Here is a 22268-nt window from a genome sequence, read left to right on the forward strand (position 1 = left end):
TTGTTTTAGGCTCTATTTATCCTCCTAAAGAACTTCCATCACCATTTAGCTCCCTCAGCCAACTTCAGAGTCCTCAACCTCGCTCCCAATACCTTTTTGGCTGCTCTCAAATTAAACCCGCCCTCGCATCTACCGAAAGACGAAGGGCAATAAAGCAATAGTAGCTCGCATCCTCTCTGTTTTAGAGAGAACGACGTAGGATCCTCCCCACTGGCTCTCGACCAGAGTAAATAAGCTAAAGAAGTGGAGCTCAACAATCATCTCTGTTCGATTCCACCACTCAATGACAGAAAAAGGGGCACCAGGCTCAACATGTTCAGTCAATCTCTGGACGATGATGAGTCAAGTGGATGCCATCAGGACCAGACTCAACACACAACAACCACTTTGTCACACTGTTCAAGCCCATGCAATTGCAAAATCGCACACGAACAAACTATTTCTTGTCACTACAGTCAGCAATGGTACAGAGACCAAGCCCATGATGGTGATGCTTCTCCAGTCCCATCCAACCCATCGCACTGAAACTCCTCAAACCTGACCAGGCCACCATTTTGGTGGCCTAAGCTTGTGAAGGAGCTCAGCGGGCATGGAGGAATTGGAATGCCTTCCATGTCTGTCACTGCTGGTGCTGCTACCGACGACAAGGTTGAAGGCAACAGCAGTGGTGGCTGCTGCTGCTGCTGCTGAGTTTTCTTCATGTGTTTTGTTGTTAGCCCAAACAGCTTCTTCTTCAGCTTGGTGTTCCAGTAGTTCTTGATGTCGTTGTCGGTCCTCCCCGGCAGATGAGCCGCAATGATCGACCATCTGCACTTTTATCAACTCGGTTCATATTTTGCTCAAAATATAAGAAACCTTCAGCTGAATCATCATCACCTGCTTCCGATGGCAGCGACCAAGCCACAGATGATCCGGTCTTCATCATCATTGAAATCTCCGAGCTTTATGTTCGGTCTTAGGTAGTTGAGCCACCTGAGCCTGCAACTCTTCCCACACCTCCTCAGACCTGTTTCACAATCACAAAGCATTCATTCAATCCATGGATGGAACTAATCATGAAGTAGTGCAGTACTTTCCTCACCGGCCTTCTGAGGCAGTGCGATCCAATTTCCTCCAGTGCCATGCCTCTCTATGAACTCCTTCAGTTGCTTGTCTTCCTCAGGAGACCAGGGGCCTCTCTTCACGTTGGCCTTGTCACAACAAGGAGCCCTCCCCATGCTTTGAGTTAACTATACTGCCGCAAGCGAGGAGACATTGGCACAAAGCTATATAGAGAGAGAACCCTGTCTAGTTTCAATCAAGTTTATGAATCTGCTCCTGTACTTTAGGAGACCCTACATCTGGTCATCTACTTACCTTCTCTTGGCTTTCTCCTCCATTGCGTGCAGTTTACTATAACAAAAAGTCCTGGCTGTGGCAAGGAAGTCAGTGCTCGTGTTATAGTTGGTCTAGTCCATGATGTGCATGTGCCATGCAGAGCTTTGAGTCTAAGTACTGTGTCTAGGGTTGCCACCCCTACAGCATAGACATTAGATAAGAAACACTTAGATAATGTATGATCTGCCAAACCTAATGCTTGATGATGTATGTGGTTCTGTCAGTAGAGCCTAGACCTAGGCTGTGAATTCATGTTTTGATCATTTATTAATTGTTGGTCATTTTCATAATATATCTTTACTTAGTTATCTATCACTATTGAATGATGCAAGAATGTAGATGAAGATGAAATGGACTTGCCAATTACTTTAGCACAAAAAAAAATTTAGTTACTTGTAAAAGGTGTCATCTGAATAGAAATCTTCTTTGATCTAGAGGCAAAAGGAAGAAGAAAGTAGCACACTATGATAATGCCTAATTGCCATGTTGTTATTGTAAGTACTCTATCGATCTGATCCACATCTTCTCCAAATGGATAATACATAAACATCGCTAACTGCATCAACATTTTTGTGTCTACCAATTGTATGTTGTAATTACATATCTTATAAAAATGTTTACTTGATCGTCGGAGTGTGACCTCATTGAATGCGTTCCTAACTCATCCTTTTTTTATGTTTTCAAACTAACTTGGCCCATCCTAGACTTCCATTGAGTCACTAAGAATGCCTAATTCTCATTCCACAAACACAATTCCTCATTGGATATGTAGCTAAACTAATACATAAAATAGGAAGCTCTTCTGTTTGGTAAAACCTCTTTATTGTACAACTAAGCTATCTATTTGATTCATTGCATCTTTCTTTATTCAACCAAGCTTAAAAAATATGGTAATTTAATTCTTTACACGTCATAATTGTTTTAAAGCAAGATGACTGCCAATGAATTTTTCAGCTGCTGCTTTCCTCAAAGTGTTTGGTGAAGACTAATCAACATCAATAAGACATAGGAAATGACTAAAAAAGTACTCTTCTAATCTCTAAGTACAATAATGAACTCTATCCACATCATTTCATCAATCAAGAACAGAAATACTATCAAGATTTTTAGACCTACAACAGGATTTTGACTGTCACCAATGATTGATACATATCTAGCCATGACTTTGTTGAGTATTAGACATCAAAGCTTGTAAAATGACCACCATGAGAACATTGAATAGTTTAGGGCTCATGGAAATTTCAAAGGCACAAAATGCCAAAAAATAGTCTGATTACCAAGCTGAAATACTAATGCTTGCCAGTTGCATTTGATGGTTTCCTTTTAGGTAGCATATGTCTTTGGTGGTGGCCAATGGAAGGACTTCAATTTTTCGATTGAATTGGTCAAATGGCAGGTTCAACCATCGACTAGTTCAAGGAAACCTCTTAGGCACACCTTACCATTCATTAATATGATCAATTGTTTCATATTCAATGTTTAGACTAAATGGGAATTAGAAATATGTCGTAGGGAAAAAAAGGTTAAGGTGCTTTAGATCAAACTTAATTCTTATTATCCATGGTGTGGCATTGGTTTCTGGAACAAGAGAAGGCTTTGAAACCAAGGCTAGGAAACACCAAAATGGAGGAGCTACAAAACAAAAAGAAATTGAAAACCAAGCATGGCAATGAAAGCTCTCTCTTGCTTGACTTGTCCTCTTCTCCTCCTCCTTCCTCTTTCTCATTTCCTCCCTTCCCAAGAAAGATCAAATGAGTCTTGTCAATCTCACTTACTTGCACATAAACTTAGGCCTCTTTCGGTTTCGAGCCACTGTTTTGTCCCTTGTGATGTTTATATCTGCTCTTCTTCTCTTATTTTTTTTCTTTTTAATTTTTGTTCATCATATTCATCAGTTTGCTATAGGTACGTGAGTATATTTCCTATTTTTCTTAATGTGCGAGACAGCGTTTGAACAGTTCGTTCATCATCTCGAAGGCGGTCTAGCTTATCTCGCCGGCGCCGGAAGTCAAGAAGCAGAAGATCATCTTCTCGCTGGATCTCAATCTCCCTGCGCCTACCGACGACGACAACCCCGACGCCATGGCTTTCCTCTTCGAAAGCCGGCGACTGCCGCTTCTCTTCTCAGCATCCTCTCTAGTGGACTGCTGCCATGACCAAGCGGCAACAAATTGTCATCACATCTTCTTCCTTTCTTTCTTTGCACAGTAGAAACAAAACCAGTTCAAATTATGAAATTTATCGTGAATTATATCCATAAAACCACACAAATGATTCTTTAGATTCTTTCACTCAATGCTTCTACGTTCTTGACACGAACTAGAGATCAAAGAGAGTTGCTTGGTGCTAGTTAACTGCACGTTTACGCTTTGTTTGAGAGTTGGTGAGAGAAAAAGAGGGGAGGGTAAATAAAGAGAAGGAGAATTTTAATCTTTATTTGAGATGGAGTGAATTAAAAAGGAAAAAAGAAGAGAAGGGTAAATTTTACCTTTTTCATGCTTAAGAATTGTTAGAATTTCTTACCCTTCGAGTTGGAATGTAAGGAAGGAAGAAAGGAATTCAAAAATATTTTATTCTAATTTTATCCCTATTTTAAAATATTGCTTCTCAATTTAACTTATCTATTTAGATATTTTATCTTTGCATCATCGTTCTTCACACAACGCATGTCGTCACCGTCTAATATCCAATTGCTCACACTCTATGACGTCGACGTCGGTACTCATTGTAAATCTTTTCGAAAACAAGACTCAAGAGGACAAACAGATAAGTATAATCTTCTTCTTCTTATCCTCTAATGACAAAAATACCCTCACTTGTCTTTTTTAACAAGTGAAAATATTTTTTTAATTTTATATAATCTTCATTTTTCCTCTCAAATAAAATAACATATGTTATAAAATAACATGCATGTTATATTAATGAATCTTTCATCCCTATTCTAAATAAGGGAAACATAAATATTTTATTTCTCTATAACCTTCTCATCCCATCCAAACATAGGAGGCACGGCCCATATCATGGCTGAAGTGCTTGACATGGATGGCCATGTGGAAACTGTCTCTTAGTTGCTTGTTGGTTTAGTACTCTGATCTATCTAACTCTTATTCTTCTTATTCTTTTTTTTTTCTCTTAGTTGCTTGCACCAAATTTGATATCTAATTGGCAGTACAAACTAGTTTTTTTTTTAGTATTTTATTGCACAGTACACTTAATTTTTATAAATATTTAAATCATGCATTATACTTTTAAATATATTAAATTATGCACTTCTTTTTCAAAATACCCCTTCATTTATACATGAGTTCATCCAGCCCCCTGAGCCATTAAAGGATTTTTAAAATCTCAAAAAACACACCATATTTTATAAGATTTTAAAATTACTATTCATCTCTTTGAAAAAAAAAAGACTAGAATTTTTTCAAACTGCCACAAAAGGTTAAATAGGGTGTGGAGTTAAGATTAAAGAGTATTCTTACACTCAAGAGAAATCAAAAAAGATTATTTATCTATTATATAAAAAAAATCATTAGATGATTAGCTCATAGAGTAGCTCATTGTGATGCTGCATGTCCTATTTCATCAAGCTTTCTTTATTTTAATAAAGCATAGATAATTGTGTCACTGACATGTCCAGTGCTTCTCCATGTGGCTGGCTCCATACTCTCCTTCACCAGGTGACCAAAGTTGATGTTGAAAAGCTGGAGGCTGACAGGCCTGTGGATCCCGTTTACAATAATTTCTTGCAAGAAACAACAGATGAAAGAATCATCCAAAGGCAGACACGAAATGCTATAAAGTTTGTTGCAACAGGACTCTCAGATCACACACTTTATTCTGATTCTGCAGCCATCATGTGCCTTTGCTCTCTTGTGCCAATTTCTCTGTTCAGAAACAATGCATTGTAGAGTCAGGGTTTTAAGAACAGTGTTTGCACTTAACTAAAGTATCAGAATGAACTCTAGAGCCACTCATCCACTGAGGTCGCATTCCAAGCAGTAATGGAGGTGCTATACTTAAAAAATGGTTCCTGTTTTCAGTTTCATGTGACTGACAGATGGCCTTCCTCTTCCTCTCTGTCTCGCTTATTGGGTCAATCGACTCTAATTAGATTGACTTAAAAGGAAGCCATTGGAAAGAGAGAAAGCTTCCCTAATAGCTGCTTGTTCAGAGTTAAATGCAGTCAAAAAGCATGTTAACAAAGCATTCTAAAGTGAAGATATTAAAGATATCAGTCCCCGTTCAATTGCTTGAAGACTAAGAAGAAGATGATGAAGAAGAAGAAGAACACTCCATAAATAAAAAAGGATCAGAGCACATGTGTGTTCATGGGTTTCGCTGTCGAGTTGGGTTTAATGTCTTCTGAGATGTCCACATCCTTATTGATCTTTTCCTAATGTAATCGTAAGTAGATTTAGATTTTGTAAGAAGGGTAACATTCAGAGAATTGGATACATACAACCCAGCAATTTGACTACGTAGGAGCCGCCATGAAATGATGGCATACAAACTGTTCCAAGTTCTAATTTAACGGCGGTGTGCAGAGAGAGAGAGAGAGAGAGAGAGAGAGAGATCCGCCTCCATCAATACAAACTCCACACCAAGATGCGAGATTGAAGGAGGAAAGCGTCCACGTTTACGTAGAATTCGCCACTTTTGGGTTGATAGCGAGGCGTCGCCCACCAGTTCCCTGCTATTATACAGTTCTCACTGGTTGCACTGCAAGAGTTCTTGTTGGTGCCAAAAAGCTGCCATTTTGGATCCCTGCGTCTCCTCCTTCGCCTTCGATCGATGCCATTTTGATGAGAAGAAGCCTCCTTTTGGATCGGAGTCGATGTGAAATCGAGGAGTGAGAAGGGGATGGAAGCGAGGATGAGAAGGTACGCGCCGCAAGGTAGTCCGGAGAGAACGAGGGTTTGGACTGAGCCGCCGGCGAAGCACCAAGCGCAGCAGCAGCAAGGGAGGAAGGTTGCGGTGGTGTACTACCTTTGCAGGAATCGCCACCTCGAGCACCCCCACTTCATCGAGGTCCCTCTCTCTTCCGCCGACGGGCTCTTCCTCAGAGGTAAAAGCAAGCTTCCATTTTGAGCGCAAAAAATTAGCGATTTGGGGGGTTTGATTTGTAGCGGTGTTCTCCGTTTGGGCAGATGTGATCGATAGGCTAAATGTGCTGCGAGGGAAGAGGATGGCCGCCATGTATTCGTGGTCTTGCAAGAGGTAAGGATTCGTGGATTGTTTAGGATCGGAAGAACCGTGCCGTAGGTTTGAGTGGCGATCTGCTGCTGCTGCAGGAGCTACAAGAATGGATTTGTGTGGCATGACCTTTCCGAAGATGATCTGATCCTGCCGGTGCAGGGCAACGAGTATGTGCTCAAGGGGTCGGAGATCTTGGATCAAACACCTCCAGGTAATCCATTGATTCTCTCTCTCTCTAGGAATTGCTTGATGAATGGCGAAATCTATGATTGGATTGAATGGTTTTATGCTCAATTTAGATCGGAGAGATCACGATTCAAGCAATGCAAAGATCCAGCATCTGAAGAACAACAACTCTATGCAAGAACCACCTATTAGCTACAAAAGCCGAGAAGCTTCCTTTTCACCTTCCTCAGCCGTGGTTCTAATCAAGGAGGCAAAGCTTCCCCCTCCCTCTCCCCAAGAAGGTGACTTCTCCCCCTCCACTCACAGCCACAGATCAGACTCCTCCGGCAATGTTTCGCCGGAACCCTGTAGGAGAACTTCCCTACTGTGTGACATCAGCTCCCCCAAGCCGGCAGAGCACAGTGTCCGCAAGCCCTTTGGTGCTGCTCAAGATGCTTCGACTCAAACCGAATTCTCAGGGGGAGAAGGAATGGATTGAGTACCAGGACAACTGGTGTCTCAACTGATGATAGTCCTCTAGGAATTTGCTACAACGCAAAGGAGGAATCCGAGATTGTCAAATCCGAGAGTTCTCCATCAAGTACTTTATCTTCATCTGGGAAGACGAACACACTCGAATCCTTGATACGAGAAGAAGTAAGCTTAAGGAACAACTACAGGAATGTGGAGGCAGAAGAAGTTTCCCTCCCAACTGTGTCAAAATTTAAAGCAACAAACATGCTGATGCATCTGATTACCTGTGGGTCAATCTCTGTGAAAGACAACTATGCCATTGACTTTGTGCCGGACTATAAACCAAGACTCGCCGATACAAAGCTCACCCCTTCAATGCTTTCTACTTCCATGGTTCTTGGGGAGATCAATTTCTTGCCGGAGGGCCAAAGAACAATAGTCCCGAGGCTGAGCAAGAAGCAACATTTCAGTGGGAGCATGGTCGAAACAAACAAGTTCAAAGAGGCGCGACTAGAAGGAGTTCCTAAGCTAAAGCGATCGTCTTCCTTCAATGAGGATAGGTACGTTGCTGATTTACTAAACTGATCATAAACATGAAGTACCAACTTTGGTTCAAAATCTTGAGAACATTATTGCTTTTGCAAACATTAGCAATTGGCTTGTTTTAACACTTACTTTTACAAAATGAAACAGTGTTCGGTGTTCAAGAAGGGAGAGTGAAAAGAGAGGAGAGCTATCTCAACTGAAGTGTCTCTCTAGGACTGCCAAAAACACACCCAACAAGGATTTCATGTCGGGCGAGAATACGGCAAAGATATCCCCCATTTCAGATGCAAGGAAGTCCTCTGCAGGGCTGGACATTTCCAGGCCTTCCCCTCGCCATTCATCAACTGATAAAAGTAAAAGATCAACAGAGTTTGACCCAGCTAAGGACTCATCCACTGAGTTAGAATCCTGCAGAGAAGTCAAAGAGAAGGTGATCAAGATCGAAGAAAGTTGAGTTACATTGCTTGTTTTCCTTGTCACTAAACTTTTTTTTTTTTTTGGTTTTTAATTTCTTTCTTCCAAATTTGATTTGGTTTATTCATGCAGGCTTACTTCTGGAGCTAGGGTTATAATAATATCAAGATCCCAATGTGATGAGAATGAAGATCTTTGACTTCAGAAATTCAACAAAGATTCAATTATCTCAGTTCACAAGTGTGGAGCATTAAAGTTCTTGTAAGTGCCATCAGTTCGACACTAGCTACATCCCTCGACTTATTCGAGTTATTTCAGTAGTTTCACCAACCGGCAAGTATTGCCATTCTAAATTTCCTTGAAAATAAGATAGCTTTTCTCTTCATTTCAGTGGCTTGATAATTCTGTTCATGCTATTTCGATACACTTGGTAAAACAAAAAAGCAGCTATACTATTTAACTAGGTGCTTTACCACAGAATACTTAGCTTATGACATATCGACCTTCTTCATCAATTGGTAATTAACTCACAAACCAAGCATAGTTCGAACACTTTCTGCCTTACATTGTCGATACCGTTATCGGTGTATGATTCGGTGTTTTGCCAATGATATTTGTGTCGGTTTACGAAAGAAAAGTAACTCAGATCTTTCCAATTTTGCTTTCAACATATTCATGTTTATGAACTTCTTGACTTGAGTAAAGCTCATAAATCTACTGATTCAATACCAATGCCAGTTGCTGAAGTAGCAGTGGAGATATTGATGCTACAGGGGGAAACTTTGAAGCAGCTCAAGATAGATAATTTGCCTCTGAACTTTTTTTTTAAAAAAAATATATGTATTGATGTTTGCTATTCGCTGTAATTTTGAACTCATTTTTGCTATTCCATTTTTATTTGTTTAAGCAAATAATCGTCCAATAAATGGTAGTATTGATATATAATTATTCCATTGGTTAATTATTATTAGGTACTCTACTGATGTTCTTTATTGTGTGTATTATTTTGCAAATAATAATTTTAAACTTTTTGAAATGGATTTTAAGCATCCTTTTATTTGAACAGTCATTCTCCATCTAAGGGGTTTCTTTCACATTTTTTCTTTAAAAAAAAAAAGATAAATCAGAATTAGTCTCATTGATTATCTTTGAGAATGACCAGTTCGGTCCTACGAAAATTTCCCACCGGCCACCAGGGTAAATCGGGAAGTGCACGCAACGGCTAACTCAGACGCCCAGCATCTTTTGATTACGCTTTCCATTTAGAGGAAAATTTTTACAAATACGTCGTAGCTGGGGATCGAATCGCAGGTGTCTCGGTGACAATTATTTTTATTATCATCACAAGAACATTATTTTTTTAAAAAATATAAAAGAGTATTTTAATAAAACTTACTATAATTAAAATAACTTTGACTAGAACTACTTAATATATATTAAAATTATTTCAATAATATTTAAGGATCAATATTAAAAATTTTAATTATAATTCTTTAATAATTTTAAATATATTATAATAGTTTTAGTTAAAAATTTTCATAATATGAGATATGGAATGTGCTTTTGATTTTTTTTAAAAAATAATAATAATAATATCTTTTATCAAATTTGCCGCCGTCACACCCTTCGCAAATCTCGTCATCCAAAATAAGAAAATATAAATGTGCTGTCAGTCAAGCAGGGATGGTTCGGTTAGAATCGGTAAAGACTAAATATTAAAAAATTGAATAAATATTTTAAAAAAATATATAACAAATCAATTATTTAAATGGATTAGAATTAGTCGTCAATTTGGATTAGACCCGCCAGATTGGCCTGTCCCGTCAAGTAATTTAAACGGATTGGGTTGAAATTTTATCAACCCATTTTAAGATGGGTTGACCTGCGTAGGCCCGCGACCTGCGTGGGTTAGCCCGCGACGGACTTGGATTGGCCCGTGGGTTGAGAAAACTTATTTATTTATTTTAAATTTTAAAATTAAAATAGAAATTTTAATAAATTAGTGGGTTTAATCCATTTAAATTACAATTTAAGTTTAAAATTTATAATTCAAACTTAAAATTTTTAATTTAATCAATTTAAATTATGATTAAATTTTAATATTTTTAATATTTTTTTATTTTTTAACAAGTCCGCGGATTGATCCACCTAACCCGCGGCTCATCTTGAGTTGGGTTGGATTGGAGATTTCACAATCTGCTCAATTGGTGGGTCGGCTCGTTCTGTCCCATCAAATGATGAGTCGCTATGGATTGACCCATCCCGCCGTGGATTGGTCCAGTTTGACGGCTTTAATTAGAATAGATGCTTTTATTTGAAGTTATAGAGATGTATTAAAATATTTTTAGAAAATTATTAATGTAGTTTATTCATCATTCTCTCTTCATTAAAATATATTTTTAATTTTTATAAAACTCAAACTGCATAGTACATTTTAATTTAATAGATATTTTTAAAAATCGTTTAAATATCCGTGACTCGTCCGTGTAAGATCACTTCCCCACCGCACGGTCCTTATCTCGGACACCTCACGTGATCCGTTCCTGTCCTCATCCGCAAGCGGTAAACTGCTTGCGCTATGTTTGGATGGAGCGGGAGGATGTTTGGTTAATCGAAGAAAGAATCCGGAAAAGAGAGAAAGAAAATAAAATAGTTATGTTTTTTTTCTAAAGGAGGAAAGGTTCAGTAGAGAAAAAGAGAAAAAATAAAAATTAAATATATAAAAATATAAAATTATATAGAGAAAAATAATATATAAAATTTTGCCAGTATTATATATAAAAATTAAGATATAGAAAATTTTAAAATAGACAATACATATTTTTTAAATAAGATTTACGACAAGATTAGCATCGAAGAGTGCAAGCGATTAAATATTGGAGTACGTTGAAGAGTAATGATATAAAGATAAGATATCTAAATAGATAAGTTAATTTAGAATTAATATTTTAAAATAAAAATAAAATTAAAATTAAAATATTTTTAAATCTCCTTCTTTACACCTTAAATCAAAATATAAAAAATTTTAAAGGTTCATAAAATTTATCCTTATTTCTTTCCCCTCCTTAAATCAAAATTTTGCTTCTCTTATTTATCCTCCCCTTCCTTCCCTATCTCCTCCCCAAATCAAAGCGTTAGTCTAGTCGATGATGAGATTCGCTATTTAGATGGGGTGAGATTAAGAAAGAGAAAGAAAAGGTAAGGAAAAAAAAAAGGGAGAAGTAAAATATTTATGTTCCTCTTATTTAAAAAAAGATGAAAGGTTTATTAACTATTATATCATTTAAAAGAAAGAGAATAAAGATTTAGTCAAAATTATAAAAATATTTTTACTTTTAAAAAAAATTGAATGTATATAGAAGATAAATAAAAAATTATAAAATTTTATTAATATTATAAATAAAAATTAAAATATAAAAGATCTTGATAATATATATTTTTTAAATAAAATTAAAATAAAATATTTTTAATTTATTTTTCTCTTTCTTTACCTTCAAATTGAAGTATAAAAAATTCTTACTGCTCGTGAGTGTGAGTATGTAAGAATAAAATTTACTTTTCTCTCACTTTCGCCTCTTAATTTACCCTTTCCTTGACCTCCTCCCTAACAAAGATATAAAAGCCCTGGTTGAGCATTTGAGACCAACCATTCATCTTTCTCGACAGAATGGCGACGAGCACCGGCGCCGGCGATTACGCATCGTCGGAGATGGCGAAGGAAGCCCGCCTGGCGATGATGGATTTGGCCAACATGATCTCCGTTCCAATGGCGCTCAACGCCGTCGTCCGCCTCAACGTCCCCGACGCTGTCTGGCAGTCGGGCCTCAACACCCCCCTCAGCGCGGCCGAGATCCTTGCCCTCCTCCGCCCACCGCCTCCCCCTTCCTCCGACCCTGATATCCTCCAGCGCCTCCTCCGCCTCCTCGCTAGCTACGGCGTCTTCGCCGAGACCCGCTGTGCCGCCTCCGGAGCCCGCCGCTACGCCCTCACCGCTGTCGGCCGAACCCTCGTGCCATCCTCCTCCGGCGCGGAGTCCTACGCCGCCTACGTTCTCCAGCACCACCAGGACGCGCTGGTCCGCGCGTGGCCGCTGATCCACGAGGCAGTGCTCGATCCCACCGGGCCGGAGCCCTTTGCCCGTGCCAATAACGGCGTGCCGGCCTACGCGTACTACGGAGGCGATCCGGAGGCTAACGCCCTGATGCAGCGTGCCATGCAGGGCGTGTCAGAGCCGTTTATGGAGACGCTCCTTGATGGGTACGGCGCCGCCGGTTTCGGCGGCGATGTCCAGACCCTAGTTGATGTTGGTGGGAGCTCCGGCTCCTGCCTCTACATGATTATGCAGAGGTTCCCTAACATCAAGCAAGGCATCAACTTCGATCTGCCGGAGGTTGTCAACGCGGCGCCGCCGCTCCCTGGTGAGTCTTCTTTCCTTTGCTTCCTTGCTCATCGACGTCATCCCGATTTAAACCTGCTTTTCTGCGACCCAATTCGGGATCAAGGTTTAACATTGGCCTGATAAATCAAAATCCTAAAAATCTTGTAATGGTTCAGGAGTGAAGCATGTCGGTGGCAATATGTTCCAATCCGTTCCAGCCGGAGATGTCATCTTCATGAAAGTAATTAACACCTTCAAAATCTGCAATTAACATTTGTTCGTCATAATTTAAGATATTTTCTTTTCATTTCGAGGAGAAAAATCAAATCTTTTTTAATTCCGCAGTGGGTGCTAACTACATGGACGGATGAGGAGTGCACTTCGATACTGAGGAACTGCTACGAGGCGTTGCCGGAAGGCGGCGGCGGGAAGGTGATCGCCTGCGAGCCGGTGCTGCCTGAGGAGACGGACGACAGCCGGAGGACGAGGGCGCTGCTAGAGGGCGACATATTCGTGATGACCATCTACAGGACGCAAGGAAGAGAACGCACCGAGGAGGAGTTCCGCCGCCTAGGCGTGGCCGCCGGATTCTCCAGCTGCAGTGCCATGTATCTGGATCCCTTCTACACCATCCTCGAGTACACCAAGTGAGGTCATAAATCTAGACTAATTTCATCTCTTTTGGAATTAATGAGCAACTCTTCCTTGCGATACTTGTTCCTGTTACTGGATACCAATTCTTTGGGCCAGTGAACATTGAGTGATGCCATAGTGAAATAATAACTAGCTCTTGATGGGTGAATAAATAGAGTAGCTCTTTATTTTTCACATTGTCATATTGAAGAGCATCTTCCATTTCATCCTTCCTAATTAATAGTTCATTAAAAACAATTTTGCTGCGATGTCTTCTTCATGAAAATATTTATGATGAATCAAATTGATTAGGAAGTGTAAACTCTAGCAGCAAATGTGGTTTGAGTCTCAATTAAACAATACAAGTAATGTACAAGTTTGTCAAGCTTGGCGAGGATACGTAGTTTTAGTACGTTAAATTGTCTTTTTTAAACTTTGTTTATTATTATGTTATAGTGGGATCATAATAAATTAAAATTAGTCTGATAACTGTATTAATAATGCTGGGACATAAATGGGCAGTCAGATTAGTCCAAAATGAGCTCCACTGATGATGAATGTGGGCTTATGTGAATAGCCCAAGGTGACAGTAATTCAGTCAGAGTGCCTTGTAAGCTTGTGGAGTTTAGCCAAGGTAGGATACACTTCAATTGGGCTTGAGGTGGCCTTTAGGTGGTGAATTTGGTTCGCTTGAGGCGGAATTGGTTCGTCCAAAGTGGAAGCTGATGCTGAGCTGAAGATGACCTTGCTCGAGGTGGAGTGTGGCTCGCACTAGCTGCTTGACTAACAAGAAGGGGAGACTTGAGGGATCAAGATTCCTTAATCTGTCTCACTCTTTTAGAAGCCAGTGCACTACTTGACTATAAGAAAGTTGATACCTTATCGACTACTGTGGTCATCTGAAAAGCTGCCAAAGATGCTTATGTATTTTGTACTGCCAATTTAGAGGCTATAATAATGTATTGTTTAGTATCTTTTACCAAGTGTTGGTGTTTGGTTGGAGCCATCCTGTGGATCACTATGCATTGACACTGTACTTCTGTAGTTATGGTTGGTAATAGGTAAGGGACAGCATTTGGGTCTCTTACCCATGTTATTCTACATAAACGTTTGCTGTTAGAATCTCAAATTCTTCCTCCATGTACTTGTTGGGCATGGTATGCATGACAAAGAACCACAAAGAAACAATTGCAGTGTGTTCTTGAACTGGTTTCACTGTGTATTCTTCTTTGTGTCTCCTGTTTCCATAGTAATCTTTATATGTCTTAAGGGATTAGATTAAAGTAACTTGCAGGATTTGTATTGTACATTGTAAACCTCACCTATAAGCACTTTTTAACTTCTGACAGTGCTTGATAGCCCTTCTAACATAGAATGGTTTGAAGACCCATAGGAATCCCTGTTTCAACATTTCATGAAAAAAAAAGACCTTGATAACATAGGTTGAGGTCAGGCTCTACAGATTAGGTTATCATGGATTGATTGGCTTCTTCACGCACTAGATTTTGGTCGAGGAACTTTCCTTCCTCGTGATCTGCCAATCGATATTAGGTTAGACGATAGCAGCAACAACTTAATAATGTCTCAGCTCATTGCTTTGGATCACATGGACCTTATCTTGTTACAGAACTCATAATATAGATACTGTAGCATACCCAAACCACTAAGCTCTCAGTCGGGAGTAATAAAATCCTTGATAGGGAGAAACAGAATTATGCCAACTTAGTTTTGGTGGAAGCCATTTCTCAAAGTTTTTCTTTCTTCTTTCTTTCTGCACATGGCCTCAAAAGCCAAAACAAGGAAGGGGCAGATTTCAGAGTTGGCACAGTAGTGCAACTCCAGCCTGCCAAGAAAACCTAATAGTTGCCCATGCCATGTTCCATCATTGGTCTTCCACTCACTACTCACAACCTGTGAATCTTCTTATCTAATGGGTTCAGTATCTGAATTAGTTTGTTCACAAGCACTAGATGCCTCCTCAAGTCAAGCCAACCATGAGGTGTGAACTAACTTTCACACTGAGTTGAGAGGGGCAAAGATTCCAATCTGAAAATGATTTGCAGAGGACTGTTTCTCGTATAAGCAAGCACTAAAGGACCAAGATATTCATTTTCATGTGAAACTAAGGCTCCAGCAGAGTCACTTAAACATGATGTTCATAAAATTGATGGTGTGTTTGGTTCAAAGAATGACTACTCTGTTGATTTTTTTATGGAATGAGTGTTCTTATAGATATGAATTAATGGTACTTGGTTCACATGAATAACTACTTTATTTTCATGAATTTTTGTAGAATAATTGTTTCATATTTGCTTATAAAATTAAATTGTTGTTTGAATCATACATGGAAAGTATTAAGTGTTCCTAAGTAATGAAATAAAAAGATAGATTAGTGATGAGTAGTGCTTGATTTAGTTCATTAAGTGGAATAAGTATGGAATGACTATTCCTATATTTAATTTATAGATTTGTAAATAATAATAATCAAAGTCTTTTGCCAATGGAGTCGGTTATATGAATCTTTCTACATCATTAAATTCTATCCTCTATTATATCATCATCTATATTTAAATAAATTTTATTTTTATTTCTTATTTTTTTAGTCTTCCTCATTTATCATAATTTTATATACTGATCGTCTCATCTATTAGGTGAAGTGGGATGAATTAGGCAGGTTGAATAGTCCGGTTACCTATCAGTTTAATTTAGTTTTCTTTTGCTTGAAAATTTTATCTAGAGGAGCAAATAACTAACGCAGTGCTGGAAGACAAGACTACTTTTAGATGAATTTAATATTTTGTTTTCAAATATTTTTAATAGTTTAATCATTACCTAACCTCTCGATGCTGACAAAGGCAGTTGCATCAGTGAATTACATAATGGAGATAAGGTTTCAAAGAGAATCAGATGCTTTAAGAGTAGGTAAGTGGCAGCAACAGCAAGACATAGCAATATTATTCAATTTACACACTTAAAGACAAACAAGGTGCTGAACACACTTAGAGACAAGAGAAACATGACAGAAGTTACAACACATCAGCTTTTTCTTTTTTGCTCTATTATTTTTTTCAGAAAAAGCTCAGTCCCTGCTCTTGAATGGAATTGCCCTGATCACTATCTGGTGGTATACGGCAGCAAGAGCAGCTCCAATGAATGGTCCAACCCAGAAGATCCACTGCCAACACACAAAACATTAGTAAGTGATCATCACTTAGTCCCAGAAGTAAGATCAGAACAGAATAGAAAAACAGGTGTTTTACATGGTCATCCCAAGCATGGTCCCTGTTGTAGATAATTGCAGCACCAAGGCTCCTTGCAGGGTTGATGCCAGTCCCAGTGATGGGGATGGTAGCCAAGTGAACTAGGAAGACTGCAAAACCGATAGGCAAGGGTGCAAGGATCTGCAGGAGTTTCACAGTTTTAATTCATTATTGTGAAAAAAAAATATGGCATAAGTTTTGTTCTAATTCACATGTTCAAGGATTTTGACAGGGAGTACTTACAGGGACATGGGAGTCCCTAGCACTCCTCTTGGCGTCAGTGGCAGAGAAGACAGTGTAGACGAGGATGAAGGTGCCCACGATCTCTGCACCGAGGCCATCACCCTTGGTGTAGCCAGGAGCCACAACATTAGCTCCTCCTCCATTGTTCTCGTACACCCCCTTCTGGAACCCCTTCACGACCCCTGCACCGCAGATGGCGCCGAGGCACTGCATCACGATGTAGAACAAGGCCCTGGTCAGGGACAACTTCCTTGCCAAGAACAGCCCAAAGGTCACTGCCGGGTTGATATGGCCACCTAGCAAAATTCAAATTTGTATCTTGAGGTATGTACTCAAATGCTCTCTCTCTCTCAAACTCGTTGAATTTGAAACTGATTAGTTTAAAACTTGTTTGTTCTTCACCTGAGATGCCAGCAGTGCAGTAGACCAAGGCAAAGATCATGCCGCCGAAGGCCCAGGCAATGCCCTGGATGCCCACAGTCGAGCACCTGGAGTCGGCCTTGACGACCCCCATGACGGTGAGGATGCTGATGTAGAGGAAGAGGAAGGTGGCCACGAACTCCGCGATCCCAGCCCTGTAGAAGGACCATGAGCTGAGCTCACCTGGCTCAAAAAGGGGAGCTGCTGGTGGCTCCGTGTAGTCCTTGTCCCCCTGCGCTGCAGTCCCGATTGGCTGCCTCTCCGAGAACTTGTTGGCTCCGAGTCTCACATCCTCCTCCTTCCCCTCCATCTCTTCTTCACCCAGCCAACGACACTGACTCCCTCAATCAAAGCTCGCAAGGTAAAGGCAAGCTGCTGTCTTGTGCCATGGTAAACTGCTGCCTTTATAGACTCATACAGTAGCAAAATGAATAAATAAATAAACATGTTTTGGGTGTATGTGCTGTCAGTAACATTATCCTCTCGATGCATGATTAATGTCATGATGCAAGATTAGCCTTTAATTAAATTACAAATGATGCTGGTTTTGTGGGTGGTCAACAGTGGGTTCTGGAAAGATGTAACTAAAAGCTAGAATTCTCTTTCACAAGCACTATAAACTTGATCTGATTGATGTTCTCACAGGAATTCACTCTTCTGTCAGGTACTTTTTTTTTTTCTAGGGGAAGAAAAAGAGGAAACTCTGGATGAATTCTCCTGTGCTACCATGCATTTACATACTGTCAAAAGCAAAGTTTAGTCTTCTTGACAATGATATGATATTGATGGACCATTGGCCACTTGTGTTCTTCATGATTTGAGAGGTCGGTTATAAAAAATTGGGCTCCGAACTCAACAGCTCTTAGCCGACCTCGCCAACCGTGATGTCATTTACGTGGATGGTTTCTTTATTTTTCTGGGTGTGTGCATCATTGAGAGGTGAAGATGAGGAGAGTTGAATAGTTTAAGGGCGGCCATGGCCGCTCCTCTGTTCCTGGCCACAAGAACTCCTTTGTGCATTGACAAAGAATGCCGCTTGCTGCTTCATATGACGAAAGCATTGTTGCAAATTTCCACCAACAGGACGCTGTCTATTCTGCATATTCTACTAAGATTATCACATGATTTTTAAAAAAATATCATATAATTTTGAGTAAGATTATCACATGATTAATTTTAATTATAAAAGTAAAAAAATATTTTATTTTGTATCTTTATTATTTAAAAACTATATTACTTTACTCTTTAATATTTTTTAATATTTAAAAAAAGAAATACAAAGAGAGTTCTTTTAATTTTTGCCCTCAAGAAATTTATTAGTCTTTCTACCCAAAAAAATCTCTATTATTTTTTATTTTTAAGTTTGCATGAATTTATTGGTTGAAAAGTGATTGTTAACATAACACCTAGAAAATCACATCTTAATCATTTAGCAAAAATAACTTCTTATTATATAATCATTCAACTAAAGAGTACTGAAAATATTAAAAAAATAACCATACACATCGAGTTAAATGATAGTTTACAAAATAAAAGAATGAGTATATAGTTCAATGGCATTTATAGATGTATTCTGGTGAAAGATTTGTTCATGTTCCATGCATCAAATTTTATGGATATCAATACCACAAACATATATATCTTTACTCTTTGTCAATTTCATTTACATAATTTTCTTTTTATCATTTGTTGTGAAAAAAGAACAAGATTTATTTTTATGATTTATGCACTCTATATCTATCTATTTATTTATGTTTAGATAACATTCGTGCTTCTCCTTCCCATAATTAATTTTTATGACTATCTATATAAAAAAATTCATGAAGGTGGGGATTTATATCCATTAACTACATATGTATTACGATAAATTAATAGTTAAAACGATCATAAACCCATAGTCTTCTTAAAATAACCAACTTGTGTGTAGTTATTTGCTCATGTTAGTTCAAACCAAGTGGATTTGAAGCATCTTCGAAATGGGAATAAACTATTTCTACGAAGCTGATAAGACAAACATATAGTATCACAATTCCCTTAAATTTTAATCCAAAGTTCTTCCCTGATTTCTGATAATAATAGTTTCATGACAGAGTCTAGCAGCAACCTCAATGCAGAGAACTGGAGCTCCACCTTGTTCTCCATTTTTATCACCTGAGACAATATATAGAACCATATGGGAAACCTTTGTTTATGTTTGACGTTATCATCTTGTTCTTTGTTAGCATTGATAATGGTTTCCCATGTTCGACACATAGCATAAGGACCCAACCATGACCCAGCAGCTAAACCATAAGCTTTCTCATCTTCAAGAAGATTGTGTATTGAAAAGAAACATGAGCTAGAATCGCCAAAAAGATGCAGAATTTCAATATATTGAAGATCATATGGCTGCAAATCAACATTATAACATTGTAAACATTTAGCCAGAAAATTCTGAAAGGTTCAACACTAGGTTTGGAAATACATAGTTACTTTTATTGTTCAAAGGATTTAGAAAGATGGACTAGTAATGTAATTTTTGTCACCTTCTGCAAGGGTTTTCTCCAAGATCTCCTCATGTGATGAAGAATTAGTGTCTGTTGGCAATTTTACTAACAAGGTAAGCACACATCGCTACTAGCTTCATCTAAACAAGTAAATACCTACATTTAAGGTATTCAGTAGGATAACGTCCTGAGCAATAAGCATCTGACTACTTCTAATCATGCATCCCCAGTTGACATCCAAACTCTTGAAGAAAAATCTTCTAAAAAAGCAGCAAAGCTATTGCCAGGATCTGAATTAGATGCTGACTCTGCAAGTGAGAGTTTATAGCACTTGCCAAGAAACCATATTTCACTGGTTGAGCTCAAAGTGTCAGCCCTGTCAGTGCCGGCTTTAGGCATAGGCCTTGCCTAGGGCCCCCAATAAATTGGGGCCCATTTTTTTAAAATATTAATCATTTTATATATATATATTTTTTGAGATAATAAGAAAATTTTAAAATATCTTTATTAGATTTTGAAAAGATTCGGCATGATCATTAGATTTTGTAGAGATTTGGCATGTTCATTAGATTTCCTAAAGATTTTGACATGATTCCAATATATTTAATATTTTTCAATTCTTAAAACTTTAATTTTACTAGTTCCTTTATATTCCTCTCCTTCCTTCCTTATTAACCTAATAATCTATTTTGCTAAACTTCAAATATTTTACTTATTTGATAGTTTATTTTCTCTCCTTAAGATATTTTTGAATTTCATAAGGGGTGTAAAGAGAGGAACGATCAGAATTATGATTTTTTGTTACATATTTTTTTATGATCTTAAAACCTAAAGGTATTGTATTCCTTATTTCCCTATCAAAATTTTTTTTTATGCTTCTGTTAATTTCTTATTTTCTTATCAATTATTCATGTTATAAACTTGTAAACTTATAATCTTATTCGCAGTTAATGCTGTTAGCAAATTTTTACAATATAAAGATATGAATATTACTATTGTATTAGATCAATTAAAAAGTTTTATTTCTTTTTTGAATGAGTAAGAAAATGGATTCATATCTACTATGATTTCTGCTAAAGAAATTGCAAATGAAATGAATATAGAAATTTAATTAATAATTTTACATCTCAAAAAGCTAAAAAATTTAATTTTATATAAAAAATTTATTTTTAAAATTAATATTTTAATTTATTTTTAAAAAATTTTAAACCCACCATTATTAATCTAAAAGATGAATTTTTTTTTTAAAAAAAATTATTATTATTTTTAAAAAAAATTCGTCTAGGGCCTTTCGGAGGCTTGAGCCGCCCCTGAGCCCTGTTTGACCCTAGTATGTGATCTTGGAACCGGCCGCTACCCATAAGTTTCTTCAAAGCTGTTGTCCATCCATAACTTCATTTGCTAGGTTTGTCTTCATCCGGAAATAAGCTGGAGTGTCTTTCAAAGATTGAGAACGTTGGCGTGAAGAAACTTGCCAAGAAAGAAGCCTTCAACGACTTCCTGTGAAGAGGTTTATGTTCTGAATTATCAGCTGTAGATTCTCTATCTACAAATTCATCTGAATCTGAATTAAAAAAATTTGAATCCACAGTTATCTCAGGCAATTCCTTCATTACCTAGAGAATCATACAAAACATTTCATATTACCGAACGAATAGCATGAATAGGAGTACATCAAAATGCTAGGTAAAAGTAAACAGAAGAAAAACCAAGCTCCATTCTGAAATTTCACCAATCACATCAGAAGATTTAGGAGAGTGGCCATTAAAAGAAAGTCGATTCCAACAAAAATAGCAATTTTAATGTCTTTAGTTTAGGTAATAGTTCCAGAGAATAAAACTGGACTGTTACATGCATGAAATCATGTAGAAAGGATACTAATGCCAACAGGAATAGATCAAATCCATGTGAACATCTAACAGAGACTACCAACTAGGCAACAATTGTGGGGACATTGAATCAATAATGATAACAGAAAGAAATGCAACCAGTGTTTTCCATGTGCCACTGGACCCAAAATAGCTCGTCAATGGGGAACAATGTTAGCATGCCTCTTTTTAATTGCTTTTGTTGCATAAGGGACAAGAGACACAAATTTACATAGTAAAGAAAAAGAGCAAGCCTACAAAAGCAGAAACATCTTTTTCCAAATGGTAAACATTTAGGATGTGCCTCACTACGAGGGAAGGAAATCAAAAAGAAAATAAGGAAACACTAGGAACATCTTTTTCCAATTTTTCTCTATATTTCTTCTATCCGATTTGGACGGAGAACCAACTCTCATGTGCAATGGAGCTCAAATATGAGCTTAAAATTCGTTAAAAAAAGTTCCTTTCAAATCTATTTTTTGATTTATATTTTTTTATGCTTTTGAAAAACACTTTAAAATTTTTATGTCTCCCTATCTCTTTCCTTTCCTCCAAGGAACCAATTGGAAAGAAAATATTTCCCTATATTTTTCCTATATGTTCTTTTCTCTACATTCTTTCTTTCCCTACCAGTTTCCTTCATCTGTAAAAATAAATAGGCCTTTAGTACAGGGTAAGTATATATATATATATATATATATATATATATATATATATATATATATTTATATTTATATACTCGAGCTCAGAACCCTGTTAATAACTTAATCAAACAAACGTGAACGATTTTTAAGAAGGGTTAGGCGAA

The 22268-nt window shown here is 37.8% G+C and overlaps 3 protein-coding genes and 2 pseudogenes across 3 annotated transcripts; 2 read left to right on the plus strand and 3 right to left on the minus strand.

The window, feature by feature from the left end:
* Positions 1–238: 238 nt before the first annotated feature.
* Positions 239–1372, minus strand: LOC141825283 (transcription factor RAX2-like). The gene is made up of 3 exons (XM_074712670.1): positions 1082–1372; positions 877–1006; positions 239–807 (listed from the first exon to the last, which is right to left on the minus strand). Exons 1-3 carry the CDS (start codon positions 1215–1217, stop codon positions 456–458), a joined length of 618 nt encoding a protein of 205 aa, XP_074568771.1. The 5' UTR covers positions 1218–1372; the 3' UTR covers positions 239–455.
* Positions 1373–6007: 4635 nt separating this feature from the next.
* On the plus strand, positions 6008–8904 carry LOC141824374 (protein SOSEKI 3-like; annotated as a pseudogene).
* Positions 8905–11838: 2934 nt separating this feature from the next.
* Positions 11839–13445, plus strand: LOC141825399 (nicotinate N-methyltransferase 1). Its single transcript, XM_074712781.1, has 3 exons — positions 11839–12590; positions 12727–12791; positions 12896–13445. The coding sequence occupies exons 1-3, from the start codon at positions 11840–11842 to the stop codon at positions 13199–13201; spliced, it is 1122 nt and encodes a 373-aa protein (XP_074568882.1). The 5' UTR covers position 11839; the 3' UTR covers positions 13202–13445.
* Positions 13446–16074: 2629 nt separating this feature from the next.
* On the minus strand, positions 16075–17496 carry LOC141823117 (aquaporin PIP1-2). Its single transcript, XM_074710387.1, has 4 exons — positions 17089–17496; positions 16687–16982; positions 16444–16584; positions 16075–16358 (listed from the first exon to the last, which is right to left on the minus strand). Exons 1-4 carry the CDS (start codon positions 17414–17416, stop codon positions 16263–16265), a joined length of 861 nt encoding a protein of 286 aa, XP_074566488.1. The 5' UTR covers positions 17417–17496; the 3' UTR covers positions 16075–16262.
* A 1651-nt stretch (positions 17497–19147) lies between these two features.
* Positions 19148–21205, minus strand: LOC141823685 (cysteine protease ATG4A-like; annotated as a pseudogene).
* Between the last annotated feature and the right edge of the window lie 1063 nt (positions 21206–22268).

The sequence above is a fragment of the Curcuma longa genome, chromosome 3 (genome assembly GCF_044706935.1).
Source record: "Curcuma longa cultivar G26 ecotype Majalengka, Jawa Barat chromosome 3, ITB_CL_G26_1.1, whole genome shotgun sequence".
In the NCBI taxonomy this organism is placed as follows: Eukaryota; Viridiplantae; Streptophyta; class Magnoliopsida; order Zingiberales; family Zingiberaceae; genus Curcuma; species Curcuma longa.